The 25,688-nt window shown below is 40.5% G+C and overlaps 1 protein-coding gene across 6 annotated transcripts; it reads left to right on the top strand.

The window, feature by feature from the left end:
- Positions 1 to 2,217: 2,217 nt before the first annotated feature.
- TFG (trafficking from ER to golgi regulator) lies at positions 2,218 to 25,627 on the top strand. 6 transcript variants are annotated; one of them, XM_058862812.1, is made up of 10 exons: positions 2,224 to 2,380; positions 4,741 to 4,845; positions 5,481 to 5,506; positions 6,481 to 6,689; positions 13,216 to 13,299; positions 14,162 to 14,308; positions 15,760 to 15,927; positions 18,242 to 18,382; positions 22,331 to 22,420; positions 24,855 to 25,627. In XM_058862812.1, exons 4-10 carry the CDS (start codon positions 6,506 to 6,508, stop codon positions 25,214 to 25,216), a joined length of 1,176 nt encoding a protein of 391 aa, XP_058718795.1. In that variant the 5' UTR covers positions 2,224 to 2,380; positions 4,741 to 4,845; positions 5,481 to 5,506; positions 6,481 to 6,505; the 3' UTR covers positions 25,217 to 25,627. The 6 variants fall into 6 exon arrangements, with proteins under 6 accessions (XP_058718787.1, XP_058718795.1, XP_058718803.1 ...); XM_058862804.1 differs by lacking the exon at positions 5,481 to 5,506 and having other exon boundaries at positions 2,218 to 2,380; XM_058862820.1 differs by lacking the exon at positions 5,481 to 5,506 and having other exon boundaries at positions 24,858 to 25,627.
- Positions 25,628 to 25,688: the final 61 nt, after the last annotated feature.

A 25,688-nucleotide genomic window follows, 5' to 3' on the forward strand; every position in this document is an offset into this window, starting at 1 on the left:
TCAGCCAGGCAGCACCAGAGCCTCTCGGTGCTCCTTATATTCCAAGGTCTTTGCAAGGACCTGAGCTAAGGACAGTTTTATACTCCAGCACAGACACATAGAAGTTGATCTCTTTATGCTCTTTATATATTCCAGGCCCATTGGACATGGCCAATGCACTGCAGCTCTCCTCTCCCTTTCATAAGCAAAAATTCAATTTAATTAAAAACCAAAGGGTATACATCAACAAACAGCAGTTATAAATACACTGTGAATTACACATGAGAGTGTCCAAATTACACATTTCTGAGTGTCTTCACAGAAGTGTTCCAGCAGTCCTGAAAAGTCCTCCATGTTTTAGAAATCCATGTTCTCTTATGAGGCAGAAAATCAGTGTACTGTAGCACTGGTAAACCTCTAAAAAGAGCAGTCCCATCAAAAGCAAGGCTGAAGTTCATCACTACTGCTCCAGAAAAAAGCAGAGAAGGTTATTAAAAGTTATTTAGGACAGGTAGTTAATACTTTTTTTTTTTTTTATAGGAAGTTCATGTACCCGTGGGCATCCATTTTTTATTTGTAAGTCCGATGTATAATGCTTGCTTTTGTAAATTCCTCCAATTTCCTCCAGAAATTTTCCTTTAGAAATTTGTGTGGTTTAGGAAGGATGATATTTGATTGTGTTGTAGAACAAAGCTAGGCACTGTGAGGATGACTCCTTGAGTGCTAATATTTTCTACTCATTGATATTTTTTCCCTACAAACAAAAGTATTCTCTAAAGAACATCCCATTTAATTTTGAACCACTTAAAAAAAAATAAAAATATTGTTTCCATATTAATCCAAAAAACAAGAAAAAAAAAAAAACAACAAGAAGAATTTGAAGTATGGAGTTGGAAGGGTTGGCTTCTTTTACTAATTAAGCATCCTGTGTCTAAGTATTTCAGATGTGAATAAAATACTGCTATTGCTGACACAGAACATGTCTTGCTTAATATAAAACATTTTCAGCATAAAGCCCCCCCCCCCCCCCCCCCTTATAGATTTCATAGCTTTGTTTTCTTTCATCTAGGGAATCCTAATTTCAGAAATGGAACAAACTAAAATGATCTTTTTCAGGTTATATGCTAAATGATTACAGGAACAATAGTTCAGCTCTTATCTACATGTGGAGTATATTTATCTTCACAATATAGTGAACTTTGGTAATGTTTGTGACATGTGGGCTTTAGGGGTCATAAAGTTTCTTGTTCTCACTTTGGAAACACTGCTTTGATAAAGAAATGGATTGGAGAAGGATTGAATCATCAGTACAAAGGTATGCAATACAAGTGGCAGAAAGTATAATGCATAGAAATGTCCAGTTTTCCAGATATTTCCTATATTTTTTAAAGTTTTTTTTCATTTAAAATACCCAAATATTTTCTAAATACTTGGTAGCATTTAGCAAAGAAGCCTCCTGAACTATGCCCCTCCTCATCCTTGAAATGTTTAGAATTAAAATTTGTATCGTGTTCATCTTTTCTCACTTCGGTTTCAAATTCTCACCTCCATCTCCAGCCTGCTTACTGCTGGTTGGGCCCTCCTCTAGGCAGGGACAAAGCTCTCTGCAGAGGACAGATACTACAAAAGTTAAACAACGCCTACATTTTTCTTGTCCCGGCAGAAAACACTACTTGGAAGCTTTGCTTTTTAAGATATTAAAGGAAAAGGTGTCTCTTCAGAGGCATCTTTAACTGCAGTTAATAAGTAAGCACAGTTGTGCTTTAGGTAGTTCAGCATAGGCACCTCTCTCGCAAGCAGCAGAAATCCCAAATATCCCAGTGCAACGCGCGGCCCACTTCCAGCAACCCTGGGAGAGGCACCCTTAGGAACCCATTCCTACACCTTCCATTGACAAAACTCAAGAAATTAGCTGCGGATTCATGTTTCTTTTTCACTCTTAGGGGGTTAAACTCTGAATGCAAAACAGGGGAGTGTGAGGGTGTGTGCGGGTACCGTAGTAATGAATGCCTGGATGTGACCATTCAAGAGTGAGTGGCTCCTGTGTGGGGGTGTCTAACAAGTCCAACAAGTAAAGGGGAATTTTACGGCCGCTTTTTGCTCCGAGCACCGCCAGCTGCGAAGGCCAAGGCTCGTATTTCGAAAGAAACACTCCGTCAGAGCTCTGCCTCGCCATGGCAGCGCTGAGGCGGTGCGCGGGCACTGAAGCACCACCATGTTGGCCGGGAGGGGGCGGGACCCCGCGCGGCGGAGCGCGCACGCGCGCGGCTCGCGCAGGCCCGGCCTCCCTCCGGCCCCTTCTCTCTGCCCTGCCACGTACGGGCGGTGGCGGCGGCCGTGCCCGGGACTCGCCAGGGGCTGGACGGGGGGGCTGCACCGGTGCGACGGCGGAGAAGCCAGAGTAAGAGAGCGGCGGCTGCTCCTGGGGGCAGCCGCCCGTGGAAGCGGCGGGAAGGAGGGAGAGGGGCAGCTTTGGGTTTGGGGCGAGCCGACCGCCCCCTCCTCCCCCCCGCCCCCCATCGTTCCCCGGTGCCAGGGGCTGCGCGGCCCCTGGCGGAGGGCCCGGGAGACCCCTCGCGTCCCCCCGGCCGCGGCTGAGGGAGGCGGAAAGCGCCCGCGGCCTCCTGGGCCCGAGGGAGCGGGAGATCCCGGGATCCCTCCCTCGGCACGGCCAGGGGCTCCCGGGGTCACCCAGCCGCTTTCCTTTGGGAGCCACAGGAGCTGCCGGCTCCTCATTGCCAGGCAGGGATTGCCTGTGACTTCTCTTCCCCTTTGGGCCGGGCCTGACCGTGTGGGAACTGGAGAAAACCGAAAAGAGCTCTTCTCCTTTCTGCTCCCTCGCGTCACCCCCCCACCTGCCTTGGGAAAACTCATGGCTCTCTCTCGGCTGGCGTTTGGGAGGCAGTCCTGCTTGCTCGTGTTTCTGTCGGCTTCACCATGATCCTTAACCCTGTTTGACAGGAAAAATTGAAGCAGGAGTGTCTGTCCTTCCCTTGCCTGGACAAGGCTGTTTTTCTCTGCTGCTGAGCAAAAAGGGTAGTGAAATACAACGTGGTGATGAGATGCTGGTTTTAGAGGGGATCCTGAAGTGACTGGCCTAGATTGGGCAGTCCCTGTCCACATGCACCGCCTAGATTAGTGCATGATGCCAATAGAAAGTGAGCCAGGAGGGGAGGAAAAGTATGTACCTGCAAAATGCAAGTAGTATGCCAGGAAGGTTAGAAAGATGTCAGTATGATTCTTATGGGAAGCAATCTTTAGTCTGAAACATGGAGACATAAATGTTTTTTGGTTGGTTGATTCCCCTCTGCCGTGGGAAAGTAGACAGACACAGATTTTGTTAAAAAGCTCATTAGTGTGCATTCTGGATGTGTTCTCTGAAAAACTCTCTCAATGGAGTCATCCATTCAGCTGTGTCATAGTGAGGGAAAAAAGCTTTAGTGCTGTGTAATTCAGTAATTTGAATATTTTACATAGTTTTCTGTAACAGTTGCAAGCAGCTGCAGTGTTTAGAATCTGTGTCTTTAAATCTGGACACCTTCAAGCAGAATGGAGAACAGCTGGACCAAAAAAAAGTGCATTTAAATATTCTCTTACTATCTTTTCATAGTCATTGATGGACAGCAGGTTTCTGTGTGTAATGCTGGTAAATAAGGCATTACAGTAGCTCCTTTCCTTGCACAAAGATACAATTGATACCTTGTCTGTTGAAAGGCCCCAGGAGTTCAGCTGCATCCACCAAAATGTGTATGTTTAGTACTAACAAGTGAGGTTTGGTTCCTACTGTTAACAGTTTCTGAGTAGCATCTATTGTAACGCTGAAGAAGCAAAACCAATGCCCAGCTCTAATGCTTAAAGAACATGAGGGGGTAGCTAAATGAACTCTTTGGTTCAGCCACTCTTAGATGCATTATCTGTATCTCATATTTGTCCAGTGCAGTAAACTTACCTGGACCTGTAGCAGCTCTGGGGTGAAAGGGGTGCTATCTTCATGCCTTACTCATTTCATAAAATGTGAGTGAGGCATCAGAAAAGTAGTCTCTTCCTGTTCCCCTGCTTAGTGTGTCACAACAGTCTCTCACTGTCAGGAGCAGCTCCCTTTTTAAAGGAGAGCATTTCGTACCCAGGATGAGGGGAGCAGCCTCAGCCTTTGAGAACCAGAGAGTGGCTTTGTGTCTTCTCTGGGGTTTGCCTGTACTCTGACTTCATCCTGTATGTTCCAGTTTACTTCCAGTTGAGTTGAAAGTGGAGAGCTGGGAATCCCAGCTTTATGTGGATAACGGGGAGCCTACTTTTTTTCTCTGGTTAGCACTGAATCATCTAAAAATCAGATTATGGATTTTTGAAATTGGCTGTACATGTGAGAGAGAGGAGTTGCCAGAAGGGTACACGCATGGGGTCAGAGGGAGGAGCCAGGTGTGTTCCCTGTTGGACTGTTTTGTGTGCTACATCATCTCTTGGAGACTGTCCTGGAAAGGAATACATTACTGTTAGGGATTCCTACATGCCATTAGAAAATTAAAAAAAAAATAAATATTATCTTGTATTATGAAATTAAAAGTCTTGTTCAAGATCTGTTTTAGATGAATTCAAATTCTACAATACTCAAAAATGTAAATATGATTTTTACATTGTGGATAAAGTAAGGGATTTTTTTTTTTAATTGGGTATGTTCACTGAGAAGTTCTTAAGTGAAAGATTGATGTGAATTGTGTCATTCTACAGAAGTGTGACTGTAAATATGTTTATTTTCTGATGCAGCTTACTGTTCTCTGCCACTGATAGTGCATGGCGGCTAATCTTAACTCTGTCCTGAAGTGAGGTGGGAAAACTGTCCAATAATCCGACATCACTAAGACAGACAAGGTAATGATAAATATGTATTTTTGGAAAGGAGATGAAAGGAGACCTATGGGTCAATACTGTTTAATTTTTTATTGCTTAAATTAAAAAAAAAATTCCAGCAACTTACCAACTTGTGCAAAACCCTATGCTTTTAAATCTAATTTAATTAGGCTGGGTTGATGTGCCTGTAGTCAAGACTCCTATGTTGCAAAACCTGAATAATGCATTAGTGAGCATTAACAGTACTATAAACCTCACAGTTTCATCACAGTGCCTCAGCAGCAATGTGGCTGTGTTAATTGCAGGCCCCTTTTCCCTGCAATTAGGCTGTATCCACCTACCTCCTCTTATATGTGATTAGGAGAGTGAGTTTTGTTCAATAATTGCTTGTATCTTTTTGGACTAAACAAAGGACTTTGCCTGAAATCTTTGCTTTATCCCCCCCAATTTAATTGCAATCTAAATATAGCATTATACTGCAGCTTTTTAATGCAAAATGTTGTCACTGAAACAATAAAGTTAAATCTATACAGTTGCATCAAGGAATGGGAATGTATTAAAGGTTTTAGCTGAGTGTCTTTTTTCTAGTAGGAGAGAATTTTCCTTACAGTACTTTAAAAATAGACTGATTATAGCAAAACTCATTTTTCTTATAGGGCACTGTGTTATAACATCATTAAAGGTAAAGGAAAAATGACTGCGTATCTCTGAGAGCTCTTCTTGCATAAGAGAATTAATAACATATACTTTCCTGCATGTGGCTTCAGAAATCTTGATTTGGATATGGGCTGCCTATGTTTTAAGTTCTCCACTAACTGTACTTCAAATGTTAAGATAACTGCTTCTTTAGTTGCTCCTTGTTCCAGATCTATTGTTTTGGCCCTGTCCAGAGCAGTGAAAATAGGAGGGGACATTTGACTAACTACCTGGATCTCCTTTTCTGGGGCTTTTTTTCCCCTCTCATTCCTCTTTTGAGTAACTTTGCTGTAGTTACAGATTTTTAAATGTAAAGCCACTGTGTTTTCAAATGAGAGATGCTTATTACAAAGTGGTAATTTTTAAATTTTCTTACATAAAATGTTAAAATATTAGTATATGCTGTGTGCTGCTAGTAGACAAGATGGCTTTGTTGCACTTTCTATTCAGTTGGAACAGTTGTTCACCTCTTAAAACACAGAAAGTAACAGACTGTTCTGACCGCATGTTGAGCCCAATGAGTAGCTCATGTGTGGTCTATTGAGCTGCTTTTAAAAGTCTAAAATCTTGGTTTAAATATCCCAATCAAAATTTTTAAAAATTAAAAAATCGTGTGTCTTCCTTTCTGGAGAGGAACCTGCAGTGAGTTCTGATCATCCATGTGACGATAAACCAATGTTTAGCTCTGCACTTACTTGTTCAGGAAGTGATACATGGTTCATCTTGATCCCCTTAGTAAAGCCATCATACAGGCTGAAGTCTTTGAGATAAGATATTTGTTTTGGCAGTCTTTTCTTAAATGAAAAAAAAAAAAAGCCATTTGTTCTTTTTCATAACAGGGGGGCATGCAAAAGTAATTGAATAAGGTGATAATGTAAAGCTTCAGAACCATCATCAGATAGATTAAAATAACTAACAGTTCAGTTTTTTAAAATATTTGTAATGTTTTGCTGCTAACAGGTCTGCAGGCGATAAGGAATCCACCATGAATGGGCAGCTGGACTTAAGTGGGAAGCTGATCATCAAAGCTCAGCTTGGGGAGGATATTAGGAGAATCCCTATTCATAATGAAGATATCACCTATGATGAATTGGTGCTAATGATGCAAAGAGTTTTTAGAGGAAAACTTCTGAGCAATGATGAAGTCACAATAAAATATAAAGATGAAGGTAAGGTTTAATAACTACTGTTGAGGTTGAATTGACTACTGTTACTCTGATACAGTGTATCTGTGGATAGAAACTTCGAAATTCACCTTTCAGAATTGTCCAAAGTCACGGACAAATGCAAGTGATTTATTGTGAAATCTTTTTAATCAGACAATAGAAGCTGTATCTCTAGTTATACTCTCTTAATAGTATTTCCTCCATTTCTTTCTAAAATATTTCCTCCATTTTTTTTCCTGAAAGTGCACTTTCTGCTGTTGCAAGAAGTTGTCTTCTGTTCACTCATTCAACCTTTTTTTTTTTTTTTTTTTTTTTTGAGTTTCAGTGGGTTTAAGGATGAAAAGAGAATAAAGATGTATGACCTAAAACAAGTTCTTATAAGACTGAAAACTTGATTTATGTGGTGGTAATTCTTGATTTTTTTTCTCCATCAGTAAAGATTAAAAAAATAATTTTAACTTGAAATATTTATTAGAAATTATCTTTCCTCTGTGGGACCATTTGAATCACATTGGTTGTTCCAGAGAAAATACTGATCATTAGTGTTAAAACAAACATAACCTTAAGGACTTCCACAGAATGAAGTGAGCTCTATTTGAGATGCATAGAGACAGCAAGTTCTGGTTGGAGGACTTTTCCTCTTTGAATGTCAATGTGGCGTGGATAAATTACTTAATTTGGGACAGAGGGATGGTGTTCATAAAATGAAACTTAGAATGAAGTGATAAAATCCAGTCTGTTAAAGACTGATGATTATGTTGTTGCACAGTAAAAAGTGCCACGTTACTAAAGCATTCAGGTTCATTTTTCTTAATAGCCCTAGGAGACTTTAGTGCTGCCTATGCTGCCTAAAATGTCAACTTTCATTCATATATCTAAGCAATAAAATTCCACTTTGAATAACCCTGAAACAATCTTTTGAGGTTCATCAAGCTTTTGAGATGCTGCTTATCAAAATTGTAAGTAGTGTAGGTCTTGGATCTTGACCAGTATTTTGGGTCATGATCTCTAGTGAAAGGGAGCTCAGCAGATTTGTGGTGGTTTCATTTTCCCTCTTACTGCATTTTTTTTTTCTTTCTGAAATGAGAAGGGTGAAAGGAGATTGGATGCTTTTTTATTAGGTTAAAGCTTCGAGTTACTTTGGTTGTTTTGCATTCTTACCTGTGCTTTAAGTGTGGTCCCCTGGGGTTTTTAGTGTATACTGTTCTGTTATATTCAAAATAAGATAATGGTGTATGATGGAGACAGTAATTACAGTTTCATTCTTTGGTTGTCTTTCACAGTCCAGAGACTTCCTGTTTTTACTTTTAGTTTTCTTTGTCTCAGTATTGCATTTGGTTTGCATAGCCAGGTTTTGGTAGTAGGGCGGTTACAGGGGAGGCTAAAGCCAGGCAGCTCCAGGACAGACGTGCTGGCCAAGGCTAAATCAGTCAGAAATGGTGGTAATGCCTCTGTGGTAACATTTTTAAAAAGGAAAAAAAAAATTGCAGCACTATGGCACAGGTGTAGTTTTGGCCAGAGAAGAGAGGAGCAAGAATATGTGAGAGGAACAGCTCTGCAGACACCAAGGTCAGTGAAGAAGGAGGGGTAGGAGGTGCTTCAGGCGGCAGAGCAGAGATTCCTCTGCAGCCTGTGGTGCTGAGCATGGTGAGGCAGAATGTGCCCCCGCAGCTCATGGAGGTTCATGGAAGTGCAGAGATCCGCCTGCATGGAAGTGCAGCCTGTGGAGGAGCCTTGCACCAGAGCAGCTGGATGCCTGAGAAGAGGCAGTGACCTCGTGGGATGCCCATGCTGAAAAAGGCATGGGTTCCTGGCAGGACCCATGGAGAGAGGAGCCCATGCTTGAGCAGGTTTCCTGGTAGGACTTGTGAGCCTGTGTGGGGCCCATGCTGGAGCAGGCTGTTCTTGAAGGATTGCACCCCATGGAAGAATGACCCATGTTGGAGCAGTTCCTGAAGAACTGTTGCCAGTGGGATCCACTCACATTGGAGAAGTTTGTGAAGGACTCTCCCATGGGAGGAACCCCAGGCTGGAGCAGGGGAAGGACTCTTCTGCCTGAGCAGTGGCAGAAACCATAACCTTCCATTTCCTGTGCCCCTGCATCACTGGGGAAGGAAGAGATAGAGCTGGAAAGGAAGGAGGGGTTGAAAGGTGAATTCTCCCCTCTGATTTTGACTGGTAATAAATTCAGTTAATTTTTCCCCAAGTTGAGTCTGTTTTGCCCATGACCGTAATTGATTTGTGATCTCTCCCTGTTCTTATATCATATCTTGTCCTTTCACTGCATGTTCTCTGCCCTGGCCACTTGTGGAGGGGAGTGATGGAACGGCTTTGGTGGGTACGTGGCATCCAGCCCACACACAATGTACTACTATTCCACTCTGATTTCAGTGTATGTTAGCTGATCATCACTGCTCTAAACAAATAAATGTTCTTAATATCAGAGGTAGTTGCAAGTGATCAAGGAAAAGGTTAATAGGGCTTCAATTTGCTTGTCACATGAGAGCTGATATATCCTAAACTTCATTTCAACTAAGCTGAGATTAGAACTCCTCAGAACTCCAGGAATGCTTGTCTGGATCTGTTACAAGGAGATAGTTTAAATGGGTCTAATGATGTCCACTACTTCCATAGCCTCCATCTGGGTCTTCTCCAAACTCATGTGCACAGTCTTTGAGTGTTCAAAGAATGCTTCATCTACCCCTCCATATTCCTACATTATGTTAAATTATGTGGTGTTTTTATTAATTACCAGAGAAAAGAAGCCTCAGGTTGAATGCTGCTTTGTGAAGTCCAGTTTTAAATTCAAGCTTACAAACTCCTGAGCTAAGGAAATTTCTCTGCTAGATGTGAAACAATTTTCATGTCCTGTTTAAAGTTTTTGAGTACACAAAACCCAATGTCAGCAAAAGAAACCCCAAACAAACTAATGAGGACTGTCAGCAATGAATTTGTATGAATCAGAGTAGAATTGCGTCTTAGACCCACCATGTTACTGAGTTATATGTGCTAAAAGGCCCTACAGAGCCAATAACAGGAACTTTACTTTTTTTTTAAAGTTATGCTTGAATTTAAAATAGAGGGTGTAATATGAGATTGGCCTTTTTCCTCTTGTTCTTCATTACCTTGTAATAGAAGATGGTTTAGTCATACTGCATGTATTCAAGCTGCTGTGCTAGTCAGTAATCTCTCAGCCTTTGGTAAATTTACCAGAGTGAAGGAAAACTACATTTTGATGTTGTGTGGTTTTTTGATTGTGTAGGGTTTTGTGTTTTGTTTTTGTTTTTTCAAAGATGGACTAAATGAGAACTGTAAGGGTGGATAAGTCTAGTAGATGATGAAGCTTAGTAGATGATGAAGCTTAGTAGATGAGGAAACAGTTGGCAGGACAAAGGAATGAGGCAGACTTCTAATGTCGTCAAGGTTGAACTACATCATCGTGATGCAGCATTAATGCTAAAATACAGTCTGTGGTTAGTTAAGGGAGTCACTAGTTTATAGAAGGAAAAAAATTATAATTGGCAAAACAGAGAATGTGATACATGAGAAATTGTAGAGAGGGAAAGCTGTGTCCCTTGTAAAAATGAGAAAGATCTTAAAATAACAAGACAAGTAGGGAAAATAAAGGAAAGTCTGTTTTATTTTCCAACAGAAAATAATTAATATTGTGTAATTTTATCTGTGTCATGGTAACAGGAATTAAGCTTCATTGGCATTCCTTAAGATGAAAAGTTTTTTTGCTAAATCTAATATACTTAAATTGTCAGACATTTCTGTGGCTTTATACCTTATGAATCCTAGCATATACTCTTCTTGGCTAATAGCTTGATGGCTGTCAATAGGAATTACAGAACTGACTATGCATCTAACAAGATTCTCTACTTGGTGCTTCTCAGCCTTTTTTTTCTGCTAACAATTTAAAATAGAAAATTTATTAATTCTTCTTAATGCCCTCATCCTAAAGGTTACAATATGTGAAGGAGAATTAAGATGGAATGATCCCAGTTCTTTTGGGTGACATTAATCCAAGTAAGCCATGTATATTGATGTGCATTTTCATCTCACTGTGCAGGATAGACTGTTTAGAACATCTTTGTTCAGATGGTGAATCTGAGTGTTGACTGGTATGATAGAAGAGCATCAAAGGATGGTTTGCCAGTGTTGTGGATTGCTAAGAGAAGTAATTATCATTTATTGTGTTACCATGATAATAAGGAATAGAAGGGCTTTGTGTTAAGACATCAGTGGATTTTGGAATCAGCATTTAGGAAATGTTACTAAAAAGCTGGAGAAAGTGTTTGATTTGGAGGGAGCCCACACTTCATCATACCCCCTTTTTACTGCCAAATTAAAAAAATCTGTTTAACTTTGATAGAGTCTGATTGTCCAAGTCCTATTATGGATCATAATGGCAAACAGGGATGTGGATCCTCCTCTTCCTGGCACTGGTGAGGTGGCACCAGTGAAGGGTGCATGTTTGTGCTCACGTAATGTGTGCACTCCAGACTTCGAAAATCTGTGGAGGGGTCCAGCAGGGTGTGATGAGGACAGGGAGGGGATTTGTGCAGGTGGCATTCAGAGAGCATGGGAGGGAGCTGGGCTTGTTCACTGTGCTGCAGAGGGGGCTGAGCCAGTGGAAAGGGAGTTGCAAAGACTATGGAATGTGAACCATTTGTGGTAGCACCAGATGGCAGCAGCCAGAAATTGCAGTTTGAGAGGCTGAGCATGAGTTTTGGCCAGGAGGGCAGTGTGTCACTGGAGCAGGCTGCCTGGTGGGGTTTGGAGCCCTCATTTCTGGAGACTTTCCAGTCTCTACTCAGAGAATCCATGACTGGTACTGCTATCAACAGATGTCTTTTTGAGATTGTGAAAGTGAAAACAGTACATCAAAAAAATCTTGGGAGGCAACAGTATTTCTTTCAGAAAAACTTGAAAATTATTTTATATGCCATCAGTTTATTAGTGTTTGTAACTTAATTTTGTTAGAAAGCACCTTCTTTGAAGTCTGACAGGCACTGTGTTATTAATAGTACTTAAGAAAACCTTCCATTGCAGAGGTGTTACTTGTAGTCAGGGATGACAGAATATGTAGTTCTTAAAATTCTGAGCTGTTCTTGACTTCGTATCACGTGTTTTATGACTATTCATACTGAACCATTAATTTATTTGAAAATTTTAGCTGTAACTTAGATACAGTTTGCCCTTGTCACCAATCTGTAAGAAATTTATATACACTAAGAATTTGAAGGCAGTCATCTGTAATGGAAAACCTGTTCCTGTGTCCGTCCACAGAGCCCCCTTGCTACAGTGTTTCATAGAGGAGCCTTTGTTCCAAGCTGCGTGGCATTTATCTAAAAACTGTTGCTTTTCAAGGTGAAACTTCTCTAGTTGGATGGTCTTTCACCTCTGTTCCCAGTCATCAAACTGCTGAAGGAAGTGTTCCTGCTATCCCTTGTGCCAGAACACATTTTCCTGATAATGCGCTCCCACTCTTTCCTTTGCACTGATTAGCTTGGGTGCGTTTAAGGTGTGAACAACCTGTTTAATATATTAAACACGAGAAAATTTGTCCTCCCAAAGACAATAGTCTTGTTTTAGTTGTGATTTTGTTGAGTAAGCAAAGATGTTAATGTAGCTTTCCTTGACTCAGTTTAAAAATTGTGAAAGACCGGACTTAATGGGAACTTGGTATCACTTTTGAGGACTAATACAATTAAAGGTGATCAGTGCTTTGTGCACAGCCCTTTGTATCTTAAGAATAAATGATCCCATCCAGTTCTAATATAGTTCCTGTGACAGATGGCAATGTGCAAATTCATCAGAATCCTCTGACACGTGACATGGAAGAAATCCATGCCTAAGAATTGTGATTTCATATCAAATTCCTTTCTGAGAGAAGTTTTCATCTGACTACTCTGGCATCTTCATGTCTTCATACTTATTTGTGTGTTAAAGCTGAGAGAGACCTTTACTATTCACTTCTACACATGAGTTTTGTTTTTCAGCAAGGGAATGGTAATAGCCTTGCAACCTATGTTTTGAATATAACCTGAGGAAGTGCTCTAGACATTTGAAATTTTATTTTGGTTTTTAAAAATTGAATTTGGTTTGGCTTGTGCATTTATCTGACTTCTCTCTGTTTGTCAACAGCACGGTTCTAGAGCCACTTGGCATAGGCATCTCACTTTTAACTGGTAGCTTCATTCTTCCTGGCATTGGACTTTGTGAACTCTTAGCTCTAGTGTTTCATCCTGTATGTAAACATAAAAGAATGATGAACTATATGGAACATCGAAGGGCTAATGTCAGAAGACTCCCTTTTGGAGCCAGTCATGCGTCTGTCTTACCTTCTGTGCATGATTTCTCTGCACACTGATTCTTACACTAAAATAATACACATTTTTTCTAGCAACCTCACAATCACATAGGGAAAGTTATTTTTGAGTAATGAAGGAACACTTCCATCCTGATATGAAGCTCAGTAATTAGAGGCTATAATTTTAATGTAATTTTTTCTTGTTCTTTTCAGATGGAGATCTTATAACAATTTTTGATAGCTCAGATCTCTCCTTTGCAATTCAATGCAGTAGGATACTTAAGCTGACATTGTTTGGTAAGTATAGAAGACAGTATTTTTCTATTTCTTTTAAATAATATTTATTAAAGTTCAGGCAGTACTTCAGAGTGGTACAAAAAACTTTAAATTTGTCATGTCAGAAGGTGAAGAAAATGCAAACAGTAAGTTGGAACTGCTGTGTTAATACATGATATCTGTTTTCTCTTGATGTTTTTCGTGAGAATTCCGAACTTAATGGGAACCGAAACTACTGCGTTTTGTAAGGTTGCTCAAAGTATTTGGCATGTGTGCATATACATGTGATCAGTGGTTCTTTCTTCCTTAGTACTCTTTTCCATGTTCTCTTCCACTCTCTAGCATTTGTGGGGTTTTCTTCACAGGTGGATGAGAATTTGAAGCTGACACTTACCTTGCAGTGGTACCCTGCTCCAAACTAGTGTTAGTTGCTTGGAGCTGAATAGATCTTAACATTTATCCTTTAGCCTTTGTGTAAAAGTTCTTTATTTTCAAGCTACTATAGGTAACTTAGCATGTAGTTCCAAGACTTTAACTTGGGCACTGACCTTATTCATGAATTGCAGCAGTGTTGTGTGTGCCATGTTCTAAAGGTACAGCTTTCCAGAACCACTGCATCATTCAGGGTATATTCAGGGAAATGAGTAAACAATGCAGACACTTGCTGTGGACTTTGCTTTGGACCTGTAGCTTTTTCTGAACTGAGATTATATTAAAGGAACAGTAAGCTCTAAAATGAGTTCAGTGTGTGTGGACTAAACTTTGTCACTTGAAACTTCACAAAGAGTGATGGTGCTCCAAGCAAGTTAAAGTTGGAATTCTTTTTGTCAGCTTAAACTGGATGTTACTACAGTCTTAAGTTTATCTAATTGCTGTTTTGCAGTGAATGGACAACCAAGACCCCTAGAATCTAATCAGGTGAAGTACCTGCGCCGAGAGCTGATAGAACTTCGCAATAAAGTCAATCGTTTACTGGACTGTTTAGAACCGCCAGCGGAACCAGGGCTTTCCACTAATCTGCCTGAGAGTGGTAGGCAGCCTGGCAAAGAGTTGTTTGCTTTGACTTGCAGAGTGGTGCACTGTTTAACAAAGTAAAACATGGATCATTCTTAATTGTTGCTTGATGGCCCAGAACTTAATTTTTAATGCTTTAGTTATTTCAGAGTGTAGTGGTTTTTTGTTTGAGGTACCTGGAGTAAAGTACTGAACTAATTCAGGAATTAAACTTCAGAATCCAGGGTTTTGTTTCAATGTATGAAAACACTGTAACTAACACCTGTGAACCCCAGCAATGTCTTGAGAGGGCTTTTAGCCAAATTAATAGTTCGTTGCTGAAGAGTTCTTACTCGCAGTTGAGTAGTCCCCTCTGCTTACTTTGGGCTAGCTCTGGTGCTTATCTTGTGTTGCTAAGCAAGTTTGATTCACTAAAACAGTCAGATGTCAATTCAGCAAAAATTATATCCACTTTTCTTGCCAGGTTAGGAAATTGAATCCACACATTTTGCGCTCAGACCAGCATCAGAGCTGTCTCAGGGTAAGCAGCACGAGGGTGCAGGTAGGGGTGGGAAAGGATTTTTGGGGGAGGGCAAAATGGGAAAGAAAGTCTTATTCTCACAGTTTTGAGGTATTGAGCTTAGGGCAGTTGTACTGCAAATATTCTATCTCTGTGTGCTTTACTAGAGAGTTTAGGTAAGATGGAGACAAAAAATAATGACACAGTCATGAAGTAAAGTGCTCTGAGTAAAGGGGTGAACAAAAACATCAGCCTGCCTTTTAGGAAATGTTGCTTTTGTTTTTGCACTTTGAAATTTTACTGCTTTTGTTGGTTAGAAAAATCCCAGCCCTGTTCCTACAAAATATGCAATTAGTAATTTCAGTGGAATACCATGGATTCTGGTTACAAACTATGTGGAAGGAGGTTAGAGTGATGATCTAAGAGTGTAAACAAAACTAGCCAGTCTCTATCTATCTGTAGTTGTTTGCTTTTAACAGAAAATGTGGCACTATCAGCTAAGGCATTTCAGAGGGATTTAGTTATGCATATAGTTGCAAAGATCTCAACTTAACCTGTCAGTTTAGGAAAAATTAGTGGAGAACATTAAAGTACAAACCAGAAACTGCAGCTGATAAAACAGCATAATAAGTTGGAACTATCCTGTATGTTCTCCTAATTTTGAATTCTTCGTGGGCAATTCATTTGTTTGAAGCAGGAGCTTTGTGAATTTCAGAACAGGTGATATATATTGATAGTCCACAGTGTTAGTATACCTTTTAGTAACTGTGCAAGAAACTTAAGCTTTGTGATCCATCCCAGTTTCAGATACATCAGTGATTCTTCACTGTTACCCTGACATGCACATTTCAACAGTTAAATTTACAAAGCCCCCCAACTGTGCGTTGTTGCAGTTGCTGCAGTGCAATGTGTGTGTGTGCTGGTGTTTCAGTTCTGGAGAGCTGGTAACTGGGCGTTTTGCTTTGTAGATGCTGTAGATGGTAGGGACGAAAAGCCTGCTGCTGCTGACGCTAATGTTAAGCCATCCACTCAAGTTATAGCAGCGAGCATGTCTGCATTCGATCCGCTAAAGAACCAGGATGAAATCAGCAAGAATGTCATGTCAGCCTTTGGCTTGACAGATGATCAGGTGTCAGGTAAGGATGTGGCTGGTGAAAGGGAAAGCTAAACCTGTTCATAATCGATGACTCCAGTACTGATTTGTAACAAAGCGTTTGTATGTTGGATGTATTAAGCTGTGTTCTGTGTTCACTATGTCCTTTCAGAATTCTAAAACTTGCTACGTTAAGGTGTTGTATCTGTGTGCTAACTTTTGTATAGAAAATATTGAAACGTTGCTGTTGATTTTAGCATTGTGTTTTAACTTGGAGTAGAAAATGGCTTCAATTTTTTTTAATTTGAATTACTTAAAGCTATTGTGTGGACAAACTTAATTGGTATCTGACAGTGACAGAAGAATTTGCTGCTCTGCTTTAAGATTTGGTCTTACAGTTCATGTTCTTGGCTTGTGCTTCTGCTCTTTGGGTCATTCAGAATGTGTCGTATGGTCCCACCTTTTCCCTTTTTCATTTTAGAAGTAAATGGAATCAACTTTTTCACCGTGAACAGAAAGGAATAACATACTTCACTGAATTTTATTTATTTTTGAAGACCTGAGGACTCTTGGCCCTAGTAATAAAATGCTAAGCATATGAAAACTGATTATACTAAATTGAATGCGCTCAGCTTGAGACAGGATAACTGAAGCTCGAAAAGCTTCAATGTAGAATGTGATAAGGAGTGTGATGCAGAACTTAGGGAAGTAATTTTGCACAGCACCTGTGCAGGCCTGGCAAGGTTTAATGGTTCATTGAAACATGAAAATGAAACTGCTGTTAGCTAACAGGATTTGCTGTGTACTCTCAACTCCAGAGCAAGTGAGTTTTATATGATGTGTGAAGTAATGATACAGATGAGCAAGCCAGTAGCAACTGGAGCTCGTTCCTCCAGTATGGCTGCCATGGCAAAAGTGTGGAGTAAAAGGAATAGATCTGCACTGTGTGATTGTGACTGTGCAGGATCCAAAGTTGTACCCACAGAGAGTGGTTGACTTCAGTATGAAGTACTGGTCTGTGGACCAGGCCTATTGTGTGATCTTTTCCTCCATGGGACGTTTTGGGTATTGTCACAACATGGTTCTTTCACAGACCACATGCATTTGAAAATTTGCAGTGTGCTATCTGAACAAGTAAGCAAGAGGAAGTGAAGCACAACTTCACTTGTTGTGAATAAAATTTGAGCTAATTTTTGAATGAATTTTTTTGTCCCCATCAGTTAATGTTTTGATCAGTGATACTTCAACATTTGTGTCTCCATAATTCTTCTGAGAGAGCAAAATGACCATTCTTTGAACATACAAAGAGCTCCACAGAGGACCATTTAAACAGAGTATAAGAAAACCCATTCCTAAAAGCTGTAATCCTGCAGTTATGTATATAAGTGCAAATCAAGTAATAGGCAGATTTGATTAACTTTCCCCTAATAAGATTAACATGAAAACACAATTAGAGGCTTATTGGACGCATATTTATCTTGTGTAAATATAACTATCTTAAAATTGCAAATGAACTGGCAGCAGTTCTAGTACTTGTGCTTAACTTAAAGCAGGTATTTGAAAGTAGTGTTTCTTAGCATTCATACAGTTGGAAATATCCAGGTTTAAGCCCATTTGTTTCTAGCAAAATATTTTTCATTAAATTGTAGTATATTGCATTTGTTCACATGTGTGTTTCAGAACTTCTTACTAATGCAGAGCAAATCTGAATTCCCAGTTTCTGTGCTGTCTTTGGGTGTCAGCTGGAATATTTTCAAAATCAGCAGAGCAGACAGTTGCTTTTAGACTGAAGCCTATCATATCCTGTCTGGGTGTATGATTTTAACACCTCTTTGGAGGTTTTCTGTTCACATGCTATTTTACTATCAGTAAAACGCTTTGTGGCCTGTCCATGTGTTTCACAATAAGACACTAATCCATTTGGATAGTTCCATGCAACCTTTTAACTTTGCTCCAGATAAGAAAAAATAGGTAAGTGCATGTTGTGTCCAAACATGGCAACTCTTCAGTGTGTGTGCATGTGTGTGTGTGCAAGGTTAGCAATTGAAGCAGTTGAAAAAATACTCTGTCACAAAGGATTTTATCTCACAAATGAACAAATGAGTCAGGTGCCTCAAAAGAATGAAATCTGAGTGAGCTAGAGATAGGTGGAAAAATCCCCCCCACCCCTGCCAATATTTTCAAAAGAAAGTTTAGGTGTGCAAATATACACTAATTTTAGCTTGGGTATGACACACATGTAAATCTGAAGTGGAAAAAGTGTTAAAAACATTGCAAGGGAGGGATCTTGTATTAGAATTTTTTAATTTCAACTCGGTGTTCATTTTGCATACTGTATTTTGTTCTTCCTCCTTTAGGACCACCCAGTGCCCCTGCAGAGGAGCGATCAGGAACACCAGACAGCATCGCTTCCTCCTCTTCTGCAGCCCATCCCCCTGGGGTTCAGGCACAGCAGCCACCCTACCCCAGCACGCAGCCACAGACTGGGCAGGTGGAAGGTAAGCAGTGTGCTTTTCCACTGTCCTGGATGTGAAGGATGGTGTCTGAGTCTGCCTTAAATTAGCAGACTTAGCAGATCCAAAGTGGATGCCTTTGGATACTGCAAATCGCCGTGCGCCCCTAGGCAGTACAGACTTTGTCCTCGCTGCCCGTGCTGGTCGATGCAGGAACAGCAGGTGGAGCAGTGGCTCTTTGAAAGGGTGGATGGTGTAACAAGAGAGAATTTTCATGGTGCTGTTTTCTGCTTGCATCTGTGCTCGTGTCATACACTGTGTGTTGTGTTGAGCTTTCACTCAATTAACAGTTTGTGGACTTGTCTGCTATGTATTAAAACTGTTGTTTATTCATAATTTCTACCCAACAGACTGGAAATAGTATTTCATGGCTTCCTTTTGTGTTTGGCTCTGTGCCAGTCAAGTTAAACCCCATAACATCTTAAATGCATGGTAGTTCCTTTTAACTCCTGAGAGCTCAGCTGGCTCTCCTTTAAATTTAGAGGTCTTAGCTCTGGTATTCAGATTTGTTTGCACTATGCCCTTAAAAACGCTGTTTAACTTCTCACAATTTACCTATTCTGAGGTTTCCTACGTTTGGACATAATTTCTTCTGGTGCTGTTTTCTAAGTGCACTGAGTCTTCTGACCTGCACACTTCTGGATTAAACTGTTTGTGAAATAACCTGCTTTGTTACTTCTTTCTCCATATGAAGAATAATACTAAATTATTTCTGTGCTGGTGGTGGCACAAGTGAGAGCCCTCTGATGCTTGCTTTACTGATGTAATACTCAGACACGTGTGAGATGATGGTCAAGTATCCATAGTCATTTGGATTTTCTTGCCTGAAGGGAAATAAGTAATATTTTTTTCGAGCAGAGCATTTGAACAACTGGTAGTTATGTATAATATTTAAAGAGGTATGAATACTGTTGGTTGCAGTGGAGCTTATGGAACACTTCTTTTCCTGCTTTCAGCCTTTTCTTGCTTATTAAAGTGTTAAAACATAGCAGGAGACATCTTTGTAGCTTAAAGATAGAGCAATTTGGTGTTTATGTATAAAAGTTACTTTTGCGAAAAAGGGCTCCAGGTTCATCTGTTGGCAGTGAGAAAATTTATTGTTCAGAAACCATATTCTCAGCTACTGAACTTGCATTTTATAAGTTTAGTTTTTTTACTTTAGTTTAATACAGTAAGGTAAGAAGTTTTAAATGTTGCTGTTAAACTAGAACTGAAACAAAGAAGTGAAACATTTAAAAGCACTAGGAACGCTAGCTTGGAATCCTGTATGGCTGCTAACACCAGGGAAAGGGAAAAGTATTTGTTTCTGTAAAACTCATCTTATTTGTGGAAGATGTTATCTAGGCTTATGTATCAGAGTAGATATAGTGATTTTTCTAAACTTGGGTCAAGGAAAGTATAATGCAAGAGTGCTAATTATAAAAGGTTTTATGTAGTTTTATGTAGTTTTTATTAATGCTACTGCAATCTTTTAAGTAATGGTTATATTTTCTTTGCTCTGTGGTTCAGTCTTTGGGAAGAGATCAGAAGCAACTTTTGCCTTTGTTCATTAGAAATACATTGCTTATGCTGTGCATTGTATGTATGTGGTAAACAGCAGTCTCTCACCAAAGCTGGATAATGTAAGTGCAATTATCAATTTTATTCAAATTCAGAGTGTTCAAAGATTTTTCTTTGAAACATGAAGTTGTTTTTATACATCACTGAGGTTTGATAGCACCTCAGTCCAGTGCTAGTCTGTGGGCTTGTGCTCTTGTCCCCACAGAGCCATAACCCAGCCAGAACTTTGGATAGGTTTTGATTGTTTGGTTTTCAGCAGGATGGACTCACATAAATGGCACTGCCGGTGAACTGCAGGTTCTGTTAGAAACTAGTTTTGAAACTAGTTTTAAGATTATTAGTTCATGTCATAAAAAACCCAAGACACCCCAAGCTCTGCTTCCCCCATACACTTTCCCAGTATTTTGAAGATATAAGTAAACTGGTGATGCCAGTCATGTGTCAGTCCTTCTGGTGTATCAGGGTTTATTAATTAATGGCTTTCTCTGCCAGTCAGTGCTGTGATGATTGCGATTGGTTAAGTTATGTGTGAATACCAAGTCACCTCACTTCTGTGTGCTGATACTACTGAAGGGCTGCCTCCCTTGAGAAGTTTTCAGCATTCACTAATTTGAATTAAATCAATCCAGCAAAGATGTTCTAGTATAGTGCTGTGTCTTGTGGCCTGTGCTTTTCTACCACTAAATTCAGTCCTGAACACACACAAGAAGCAATTATATACACATGTGGATGCTTTTTTAGTCTTTGCTGAAATACATGTGAAATCTCAGTCCCACAAGCACTTCATGGTCTTCTAGGGAAAAGAATGTTGTGTGAATATATGTAAATGGTTATATTCTGAATCAGACTAAAAGTCTTTTTCAGTGCACAGGAACAATGGTAAATGCTGGCAGACTCTTTGCTGCATTATGCACTGCTAAGTACAAAACCATACACTAGTGCTGTAGCTCATCTAGTTTTCAAAATAAAAATGTAGGGAGAGAGAAGACTCTGTGTGTGAGGACCCATAGGATCCCCACCTGTATTCATTACCATAAATTAAGAATGTTTTATTAAATGGCACTGGAACACCTCTCTGTTCCTCAGTAACGCCTCAGCCCTGGAGAAAACAGCAAGCCTTCTCAGAAACCTCTGGTAAAACTCCGTGCTCTTTCTTTGCTCTCCCTTTGCCTGGGATTTCCAGCAGGTGCCAGTGTGGTCCCTCTGTTAGCCTGCAGGGAATTATCCCAAGACAGGCAGCCTGCTGGTTATTCTCTCAGAACTTCCCCACATCAAATGAGTTTCAGAAAGAGAGCTTTCTAATTCTTAATTATCAAGCTAACAGGCTTAAATTCTCTTCAAGCCTTGTGCTTTGAACTCTCATCATCCCACAATAATTGCACACCAAATAATATTTTAAGTGACTTCATCAATATAAAGTATTCTAAATACCTTAGTGTGAATGTAAAATACTGCTCCTTTCAGCTGCAAATAATGCAGATAAAAGAAGAAATAAGGAGTTACTTTAAATCAGTGTGGACAGGGGTCTGTCTGAGAGAACTTGGAGCAGAGTTAAGTTGCTTTTCTCCCGGTGCAGCTCTGAAGATAGAGTTTACAGTCTATTTATACAGTCTGCTGGTCTTTGCAGAGTGAATAATAGTACAGTAACACTTCATAATAGTAAAGTTTCCATGTCTGCTTCAGTTCATCTAAGCTTTAGTTTTGGCAGATAATTGATTTTGTTCTTTGACTGTGACTTACCAAATTGAAAAACAGCAGAAGCATAAAGCCTCAACAGGACCCATAGGTTGTCTAAACAAATATTCTGCCTCTTTTGGCCAAGAAATTGAAAACAGTGAATGCAGGAAAGATAAGCATAGACTTGGACTACCAAGCTTAAGAATGTATGGTTTTATTTTTGCTTCGGGTGTATACAACTGGGTCTCTTAAGAAAACTTGGTGATGGTAAGAGATGGATGACTTATCTGGAAAATTTGGTCGGCATACATAATGTACTGTTCTGCTTACAGTACTTGGTTGCAGAAATGGTCTTAAAAACATAATCTAAACAGACAATCTGAGGACATGTTTAACTTTTGAAGTACTTTAATTTACAGTGTAAGTTCTGGAGCAGTTATGAAGATGTTTAAAGATTCCTGGTCTGTTACCCACCAGAGTAGTGCTAACTAAGGTACAGCCTCTGAAAATGTGCAATAGTAAGCTTCACATAACTCTTTAGATAAACTTTATTTAGTCAGAACAACGTGTTTCAGAAACTAAAATCTGTACTTTGATGTCATTGGATTTGTTTCTGTGATGTTGAACTGTCAGGGTATCGTTGGCTGTAATGCACCAGGGCACTGGGCTTCAATGAAATGCGTTTTTAATCCCTAGGTCAGATGTATCAGCAGTATCAGCAGCCTGGTTACCCTGCTCAGCAGCCGCAGGCTCAGCCCCAGCAGCAGTACGGCGTGCAGTACCCAGGTAAGCAGCTCTGCAGCAGCAGCTCAGCTGCAGGACCTCTCCTGCAGTGCCCGACCCTGTCAGCTTCAGTTCCTGACCCTGTGGGGCAGGTCAGGGTGCTGAGCTGCCCAGATGCCTGTGTTCCTTTTTGGGAACTGGCACAATTCAGAAATTGCCAGGAGGAGAACACTGTAGCTGTTTATGTTGTTAATATGTAGTCAAAGTTCAGCCCTACTTGATTGTGACTGAAGGCCGATGTCATTACTAGTCAGCAGAATGCCTTGTTAGAAAGGCAGGCAAAAGGAATCACCTGAAGGGTGAGCAGCATTCAGGATTATATTCTGCAGTCATGCTATTCTAGCAAGTAAGTGACTAAACATCCCAATTTAGCTTCCTTAAATATCAAAGGTGTCTAAAGATGGCCCCCATTTCTTGTGTCTAGAATGATCTCCATGTCCAAAATTTACTGATTTAAACACTGTAGCTGTCAGTCAGTAAATCCTTGGAAATTACACATACTGTAAATCCCAGTGATAGTTTTTCTTTTTTAGTTTTTGATTTTGCTGATACCTTAAGTAAAGGTGCCAGTAGACTTCCAGTAGAAGAATAATTTAGTGCCCTAGTGGTTTATGTGCAGTGAAATATGAAAAGCTAGCTGTGGTGTATACCCAAAATAAACTTGACCTCAGAACTTTCAGTTTCTTTAGAAGCATCTGGCATCTAGGAATGCATAGTATATGCTAGGAATGATAATTCAGATGAGGTTTAGGGATGAACCTGTAAGAATAGATTTTGTAACAAATTGCATTTTGCTTAATAATTTCAGAAGATGATACAAAGCATTTATCATTCCTTGTTTTAAAAAATCCTCCTTAAGCTAAACAAAAGACTACCATTAAGTGGGTCAGATCCAGTGTGACCTTTTCTTGGTGCACAGTGGGAGTGCATCAATTTTTATATTGATAAGAAGATTTGCAGAGCTCACAAAGAAATTCCATGCTTAGCTTGGAAAAGAACCCTAGAATACTTGGACTAAAGGTTTGTGCCTCAGACCTTGTTCCTGTGCACTGTGTGAGAGCTTGTTGGTTTGAACATCGATATGGTGGCTTGTTCTCTGCAGATTTCTACCCTCTACATTTGTAACTAGATTACAGAGACAGATGTACTGAGGTATAATTTCAGAAGTAGCAAGCCTGTTGGATGTAGAAGGGTCTGTCTGACTCTCTAGACTTAAAAAGTGAGTGGAAAAACAAAGGAATTTCGATCTGCTTTCTAGACATACCCTACCGTCATCTAATCAATCATTTTACTGATGTTCCTGTGCAAGCTGAAGTGCAATGTGAGTTTTGTTTTCCAATTAACATCATTGTCAAGTATGAGTGAAATGCCACCAGAAACTTATGGGGGCACCTCTGTTTGTCATAACTTAGTTCACAATTAATCTTCAGAGAAAGAGGTTTTTTTGAGGACCTATTGCCTTTGGAGATGTTGAGTCACAGGATCTTTTTGTTTGTGTTGCTTTAGTTCTCATGAGTATTGTCTCCTTTCAAACCCATGTCTCCCTGAGAGCAGGATCCCTTCCCACTCTTGTAGATCTACTACTAGGCAACAGTGGCTATTTATACAAGGGTGTAAAAAATGGACCCTTCAGAAGTTTGTCTCATGAGTAAATTTTGATCCCAGTTTCAAGGTGAGTTTATTGCAGTGCATTCTTACCCTTACTCTTTCCATTTAGGGCTGTGCACTTTTAATAATTTGTGTGTCTGGTGTTTAATGCTGACAGGATTCCAGTCACTGGAGAGGTTTCATTGCAAGTAGCTGCAGGTGTGTTTCATGATGGATAAAAGTAGCTATTTCTTCATGAAAGGACTTTGTTCCATTTTAAAGTTTTTGAGAAGAGAAATTCCCTTTGGAAGAAGTTTCATACAGAAACATCAAATTTTTGGGGCATATGTAAATGGAAGTTTTGTGCTAAAGGGTTCTGTTCTACACAACCTTTTCATATTTAACGCTAAAGAACTGAAAACACCTATGATTTAACCAAAGGCATGACTTTTATTAAACCCTGAGAGTATTATCAAGCAGTTTAATTTGGAGGTTTTATTTGGGAAAAGGGTTGAATTTTGCCTCATTTGCCAATGAAGATTTTTTGTGTGTGTGTGATATTAAGGAAAAGACTACTTGTCTTTTTTTTCTTTATTTCTTGTCAGTCACAGGAAAACTGTTTTTTAGTAACTGTTGTCAGTGTGCTGTGCTGCCACGGTGTGCACCAAAACCCCGGCCGTGCGCTTGTGTGAAAGGCAGGAAAACTCGCAGTTCACGCTTGGTTTGCCTTTTCTGTGCTTCCTGCATCGTTTTGCGTTTGTCACTGTGACCATTAGGAACAAAAGGTCTTTCTGCAGGCAGGCACTGTTCTTTAGTGTCTCTTACCCTACCTTGCTCTCTGCTTTTCCAGCAGGCTACAGCCAGCAGCAGCCCCCGTCGCAGCAAGCCCAGCAGTTCCCGGCCTACAGCCAGGCGGCTGCCCCGGCCCCGGCCGCCGCCTTCCCGGGGCAGGCGCAGCAGCTGCCGGCGCAGCAGCCGCCGCAGTACCCGGCGGGCAGCTTTCCCCCGCAGCCCTACACCACGCAGGCCTCCCAGCCCGCCGCCTACAGCGGCTCCCAGGCGGCGCCGGGCACCTTCCAGCCGCGGCCCGGCTTCACCCCCCCGCCCGGCAGCACCATGACCCCCCCGCCCAGCGGGCCCAACCCCTACGCCCGCAGCCGTCCCCCCTTCGGGCCGCAGGGCTACACCCAGCCCGGGCCCGGCTACCGCTAGGGACGTGCCCCTGAAGACTGACACCTGCGATTCCATCCCGACAGACTCCAGGATTTTTAATTGAGATTCCAAAACTGTAATGAGGCAAAACTATAGCTGTTAATTAAATTCTGCTGGGGGAGGGAAATGACCAAATCTTTCCTGCTTTAAATTGTATTCGCTTCCTAGTTTAATTTGGGGCTGGGTGGTTTTTGGAAAACACTACTTCAATGTCTGTAAAGTGATTGACATTCTAGCTTGCCTTGTCTGAAGGATATGAAGATACTAGTTGGAAGTTTAGCCCACTTATCAGGCTTGTTTTTACTAATACCATGATGTACTAAATTAGATTCATTCTGGAAGTCAAACTAGATATGATGTATTATAAATTGTAATGTTCACATGGAAAAACTAATAAAAACCCTGAATCTATTAAATGCCTGATCTTGATTTTAGAAGTTAGGGAATACTGAACAAGACAACTGTGCTAAAG

The sequence above is a fragment of the Poecile atricapillus genome, chromosome 1 (genome assembly GCF_030490865.1).
Source record: "Poecile atricapillus isolate bPoeAtr1 chromosome 1, bPoeAtr1.hap1, whole genome shotgun sequence".
In the NCBI taxonomy this organism is placed as follows: domain Eukaryota; kingdom Metazoa; phylum Chordata; class Aves; order Passeriformes; family Paridae; genus Poecile; species Poecile atricapillus.

Excerpts from the sequence above, each read along its gene's own strand:
- TFG (XM_058862804.1), top strand. The coding sequence starts at position 6,506 with ATGAATGGGCAGCTGGACTTAAGTGGGAAGCTGATCATCAAAGCTCAG. Across the intron at positions 6,690-13,215 it reads AATAAAATATAAAGATGAAG|ATGGAGATCTTATAACAATT; the intron begins GTAAGGTTTAAT and ends TGTTCTTTTCAG. Across the intron at positions 15,928-18,241 it reads GACAGATGATCAGGTGTCAG|GACCACCCAGTGCCCCTGCA; the intron begins GTAAGGATGTGG and ends TTCCTCCTTTAG.